At 35.8% G+C, this 6,678-nt stretch overlaps 1 protein-coding gene across 1 annotated transcript in view; it reads right to left on the bottom strand.

Annotated features, from left to right (window-relative positions):
• Nucleotides 1-6,678, bottom strand: part of COL28A1 (collagen type XXVIII alpha 1 chain) — a 64,196-nt gene that overhangs the window by 49,871 nt on the left and 7,647 nt on the right. The window contains exons 9-10 of the mRNA XM_010174305.2: nt 3,886-3,930; nt 1,062-1,115 (exon numbers count right to left, since the gene is read on the bottom strand). Coding sequence (XP_010172607.1) covers nt 1,062-1,115; nt 3,886-3,930 — 99 coding nt within the window. The remainder of the gene's footprint in view (nt 1-1,061; nt 1,116-3,885; nt 3,931-6,678) is intronic.

Below are 6,678 nucleotides of genomic sequence, written 5' to 3'. Positions count from 1 at the left end.
TCCCTACTTCTGAAATATTCTGGAGCAGCTTTCCTAATCAAGCATTTTGTTGAGAAGATGAAGAAATAAGAAGTATGAAAAAGCATTTGTCAGGAAGAGGAAAATCATGACGGATTCCAGTATTCCAGACATTTTGCCATAAACATTTCCCATATTTAAATTTATTTCTGTGAATCTTCAAATGAAATTGTTGCTTAAGAAACAAAACACGAGTGTTTAAATATTGCATCTTTGTCAAATTGCTTTGTGTGAATTTACTTGCCTTGTATAACTTAGCTATGCCATTGTATTAAGTGGGCTATCAATAATCCTGTGGAAGAAAGTCTTTGTCATTTTTAAACGGATACATCAAAGATGTCTTTGTACTGAACATCATGATAATAGCTGCCCCATGAGCAAGACAACTGTATTCACATACGGCAATTTCCCAAAGGTTTGCAAACCAGAAGACTGCCTAAATGAACCAGATACTTTATCCAACTGATTTTGCTTGACAAGCTGTAGTCATTAACTCTAAATGATCTATTTAAAATATAATTATGGCATTAATCATCATCAGATCTTATACCTCTACCAAGTTGTCTTGAGTTTTCACAGTGTATAAGCAATTAAAATGACTTTAAATAGTCAATCTAAAGATTTTATAACCACCATCTAGAATTACTTAAAATCTTTAAATACAAGGCATTTTAGTAAAAAATATTCTAGAAAAGACTTCCCAAGTGACAGCAGAAGCCAAGATGCATATTCAGGTGATTTAAATTCCAGCCTAAGTGCTGTGGCTCTAGGCAGGTCTTCTGTAGCACTCTATTGTGTCCCTACAAAACACTCTCGGAGACACAGATGGAGAACCATCTATATGTGCCAATGATACAAAGCCTTCATAACATGACGACACCATGGTGCACCAAGCAGGTGATGTATATTATTGCTGTGCAAAGGACACCACTAACAAAAAACTAATGAGGAAAAAGGATATAGAGTATAAAGATTCTACACAGAGTGTCTGCATCCTCTCTCCCTATATAAATAACATCTACACATATACAGCTACATCTTACCTTGCTTCCTTGAATACCTTTTGGGCCTGGCTCACCTGGAGGTCCACTGATACCCTACACAAAAGTCAAAGTATAGAATGAGTTGCCTTTGAAGATGCATGTAAAGTTTCTTTTGAATTTGGCCTGAACAGGGTACACTAAAATGTAGCACAATGGTAAGCTCTAAAGGACAAGGGTTTTCTGTGTCACGTCCTGTGAAGTGCTCAACACATTGAATATTGTTAACATTTAATAACCAGTGCTGGCAGAAAGGATATCTTACTACTCCATGTGAATGGCATCCATTTTATCTGAACCTTTCTGTTCCTTTCTCTTCCTGCTCCTGTCTTTGTCATATTTTCATATTCTCTCTTCTGCCCAAGCAAATAAACTAACGTGTCACATCCTATTTAGCTCCATTTGTAAGAAATTACTTCCCCTACATCTCTGAGATTAATTTTAATTCACTGACATTACTACAATCATTGTGTCCCCTCACACAGTGAAACAATTAATGGTTCTTTGGAAGAGACGGAGCAGGTACGGTTCTTTGTCTGGAGTGATGACATTTGAGGAGGTCCCTTCACCAATACAGTGGCTGGTATCATAGCGAGAAAAAAGTAAGCTGGATAATTATGAAGAGCAATAAGATCACAGGATGAATAGATTACACCCAAGTCTGGTGTTAAAGATTTAACTCTTACTGGAACCATCCAGTTCACCGACTTGTGAGTTAGTGAACATCCCACTGGCATCTTCTGGGCTGCCCAGTTGGGTCACATTGGTGAACGTTCTTGCAACTACCACTGACAGAGCTGATAATCAAACTGAAGTGGAAGTCTCATGAAGCTTTTAAAGTGACTGGAGGAAAAAAAATCATGACCTATCAAAAGAATATTACCACAAAATTACAGCTTACTGTAGTAAAAATGCTGGGGCAAATATGGATAATTTTATGCTTCTAAAAAGACACAAACTGGCTCAAATCTAAATGTATTGGTTTCACTGCTGACACAAAAATGTGCTCAGAGTGTGCTCACTCGCTTTCTTAAGTGTGATAAACTGTATGAAACACATGACTATCCAAAAATAAACAAAAATAATCCCTTTCAACTTCCATCATTAATAGCTACAATAAATCCTCCAAAATATTGCATTTTGTCTCACAAACAGATACGAAAATTTTGGAATATCTGTAATATTGTATCTCACATGGATTTCCAGTCAGGAAACAACCCATTTATTATTCTTTCCTTTTGCAGCTTTTGCACAAAGCATGCAAAAATTCAATCACATACCTAAGTGACAGTTATATGACCACAAATGAAATACTAGGGGGAAAACAGTGAATGAAATCAATTAGTTAGTGTTTCAAATTATGCTCAAACCATAACTTTACAAACTAGGGAATAACAGTCTCATAAGAGAACAGTGATGTCCCAAGTGCTGTACTGTCCACAAACTCACAGTTATACGGTCTTACTCCTTGGTTTATGCATTTTAATTGAGTATATTTACTAAAAGTAATCTTGCAGTTTTGTTTGTTTCAAAAGAAGCTAACTCTGCTTTATTATCTTGGTGTATACATTCTCTTTTTCAGTCATTTAAAGAAACAGAATATTTCTTTAAAACATTTTAGTACTTGAAAAGCATTTCCAAAAGAGACTTTGAAAAAATCACATTTTTGTAAGCTATTCTTCCTGAGGAACAAATTTTTATGATGATGTGAGATGGACAAATGTCCCAGCAGTAAAATGGCAATGTGCTTGAGGCAGGGTGTGCTAACAGAAATACATAATATAACCTGTTAATATAAATACATAAATTAAGATAAATCATTCTCAACCTCATTGCCTGCTATCTTCCTTTTAGTCATTAAGCAAGCTGTAGTTCCCATGGTAATTACTTAGTTCTCATAGCTCAGAATTACAGTAAATCCTTGTAACCACTGATGAATCCTCTTGTACAGTGGTACATTCATCTGTTTCTGATCTTCAGCAGTTAAGATTATTTTTTGTAATGACCCTTTCAAACCTGAACAGAATGTAGACCATTGTACTATATGACAATACAGAACATTAAGCTCAAAACTGGAATAACATAGGAGTAACTGCAGTGATGCTGTATATGAAAAGAAACAAAATTTTAATTTTGCCTTAAAATAATCAGGTTATGATTTGTCAGGTTTATCAGGTTTAGATCTGATTTGTCTCATTAATTCCTGTCAAAATTGGCCAAAAATCTCCTAGACTCCATGTGTTTCCATTTTTTTAATAAAAAGTATAAATAAGTGTCATCTTTTGGGGCACAGATCACATCTTTACTAATTGCTTATCAGACAGAATTACTGGAGCATAAAACAATAATTTAATAAATCTTTAGTATTATTGCATGTCCACTGCCAAGCAAAAGGAAAGCAGAAAAACATATTTGAAGAGCACTGAAATTGCATTTAGGACTAAACGTTCACATCTTAATAGCATGTAATAAATTTCTGTTACCCTATTTCTTTCATATAAACCAGAAACAGGCTCAGTAGAGAAGTGAGCAGAATTTAGCAAGTAGGGGTGCTAAATTGGCATGGGCATGATTATACTCTAAGGGTAGGAGGACAGCTCTGCAGCTGGAGAGCCCAAGGGGGCCACACACCTCTGAGTAACTTTAAGCAGCAGCAGACAAGATTTTTCTCTTGAAAATTATTTCCAAAAGACAAAGATTTGACAGACTCTGTTGTCTTGGTGCTTCATGCACCAAATGTGCTGCTCTCCATAGAGCTGACAGGTTGTATGCAGAAGAAACTTACAGAATAGAATGTGTTTTATTGGTTAATTTTTAGTTCCCTTACCTGAGGTCCCCGAGGTCCCCTAGGGCCAAAAGGACCTTCCAAACCCTGAAGAAAAGTAAGGTTAAATTATCAGATTAATAGGAAATTGACATCATCTGCTTTAAAGTATTCAAAATCACAGCGTACATGCAATGACTCATATCTCTGTTCAAGCATTTTCTATGGAGTTTATTTTGTCTCCAGAATACCGCTGTTCTCATTCCTATTCAGCAATTGCTTGCTACATTCCATGCTCAATATTTGTTAAAATACTTTTTATATACAAAAAACATTGTGGATGGCTACTTGAACATCTTAGCTTTTTTATTAACTAGTTTTGCTATGGGTCTTTAAATTCAATTTCTAGAATTATATTAGATACAGAATTCTTAAAAAAATGCTGCAATGCTTACACCAGAATAACTCAAGGTAATTTTGTCTCACTAACTCAAACTGTTGATCAGCAGCGTGGCAGAATCACACTAACAGTTCACAAAAACCATTAAAAAACGCATCCAAAAAAAGTAAAATGCCATATTTTTTTATTCCATTATGTGTCATTTCTCCATTTACTGAGTTCTTACCAATTATCTCCACTGTACATTGTTCACAAATCTTTCTGATGCACTGTTTTTTTCTTCAGTCATCAAAATGCATATTCTATGGGATTTTATTTTCTATACTGCTATAATTTATTTACAAAGCAAAAATAGCTTTCAGCAAATAGTTTACTGGTCTTTTCTTTCTCTTTTGTCTCTTTTAATTAGCAGCGTCTCCACACACAATGGCACTGGCAGACTGCTGCACTTTACAAGGCATGTGTCACATTTTGAACCTCTAACAGTCTTGACGAATTTAGTAGTGACACCTACGCAGCCTACCCCTACAAATTCAAAATTTTTAACAATTCTCAACTCCCTGGCATATGCTCCCAGGCCAAGCATCAGCCACCAGAGAGCCAGAGAGAGCCAATGATCCCGCTCAGTTCTAGCCCATTTACAAAACTACACAAGCAGCGGATGGCACAAATAGTACATTGATGCAATGATCGCTATTTTTGATAGAATACACACATATGATTGGAATCAGTTTTGATTTCAAAACTTAACACAAACTGTCTGAATTTCAAGCCTGAACAGCTTTTGAAGAAACTCAGATTAACAGCATCAAAACCTCTGCTGGACTCAGTCTGATCAGTGAGATTGGAAAGTGGCACGGGAAAAATGCAAAATTTTCAAATAAAACAACACTACTGTGAATTACGCTTCAATATCCATCACTGCAATTAAAGATCCACTTTGGAATACTAAATTTACTTCTCATACATTTGGCCATGTATGTTCTGTTTCTGATAATGTTGTCCAGCATAGATTACTTTCATTTAAAAAAAAGTTGTTCATGCATTTGTAAATGAGAAGCTGGGAATTCAGGAAGTAGCTGTAATTTTCATTTGTTCTCTAAATTCTTGAAGCCCATAACCCATTTTAATCTCTGATCCTCTGCACACATCAAACTTTTTTTTTCATCACTGTCCTTAACAGAAATGAAACAAGCAAATTTCTGGCAGCCCTGATATATGTTTTCCACATCTAGATTTCTTGGCTGCTTTGATTATGTTCTTTGCCAGCTTCTGAATAGCTTCCTTTTATCTTAGTAGACATTTCACATGACCTTGTGCTGTATCTCACATATTGCCTGGATCAAGAAGTTATGATCTTTCTTTATTCTCCTGAGAGATGCAAATCTCTCCGTTTTTTCATTGATATTTCAATCTTTTCTCACTCCCTTGCTGCCATTTTGAACCCCAGCATCTTGGAACAGGCTGCCCTGGGGTGTGTGGAGTCTCCTTCTCTGGAGACACTCAAAACCCATCTGGACGCCTTCCTGTGTGATCTCATTTAGGTGTTCCTGCTCCGGCAGGGGGATTGGACTGGATGATCTTTCGAGGTCCCTTCCAATCCCCAACATTCTGTGATTCTGTGATCTCACAAGATATTGTCAGCCTTTAGATTTTTATTCTATTATAATGCCCTTTTTTCTTTGTGACAAATACTGCTGCTTTGAATATTTCCTAATTCCTACCTGAAATTCATCATCAAATAACTAGTTCCAGGAATCACAAACTTTTCAAATTAGTCTTTGACAAAGGTAAGCATAATAGGGATGTTAAAACTGAAGAAATGTGCTTTAATAGAATGATCAACAGCAATCTAGTTGGTAGTACTTAACTCTAACTACAAATGAGTGGTTTATAGTACTTACACAAACCTGCTTACATGAACTCAAGACAGATTATTATTTCACTTAGGAGTACATTATCCATCCATCTTTCATAGTGTAAAAAACAGGTAAAAATCTATATGCACTTGTATCACATCTGCACTTCAAGTTAAAAGAAGAAGAGGACTAGACAGAAGTGTGAATGCCTGTCAGCACAGGTGGGCTGGTAGACCTAAAGTTGCTCAGGTTGCGTAAGAACCTGCTTCTATTGTAACATAACTTTATACACTTGGATTAAAATTAACATTTTAAGGAAAAATGTCTGGTGAACTCTGTAACACACTTGCAGTCCTTTGCAAGTAGGGCTTGGTATTGGTCAGGACAGCTTTTGTTTTAGGTAAGTGACTACATTTCTTCTGCAAAATGGAAAAAAATATATGGTGAATTATGGGTTCAGTTTCTATGAATCGTATTTCTATTCTGAATATATCCCTACTACCAGGGAATTATAAAGTGTTCCACATTTACAATAATCTTTACAAGCTATGTTTATGAATACGTTACATTATTTTCTAGTATCTTCATCAATGTGAA

This window comes from Antrostomus carolinensis, unplaced genomic scaffold, assembly GCF_000700745.2.
Source record: "Antrostomus carolinensis isolate BGI_N321 unplaced genomic scaffold, ASM70074v2 scaffold2468, whole genome shotgun sequence".
Lineage (NCBI taxonomy): Eukaryota > Metazoa > Chordata > Aves > Caprimulgiformes > Caprimulgidae > Antrostomus > Antrostomus carolinensis.
The sequence above is the reverse complement of the archived record's forward strand: the minus strand, read 5'-3'. Positions and strand labels throughout refer to the sequence as shown.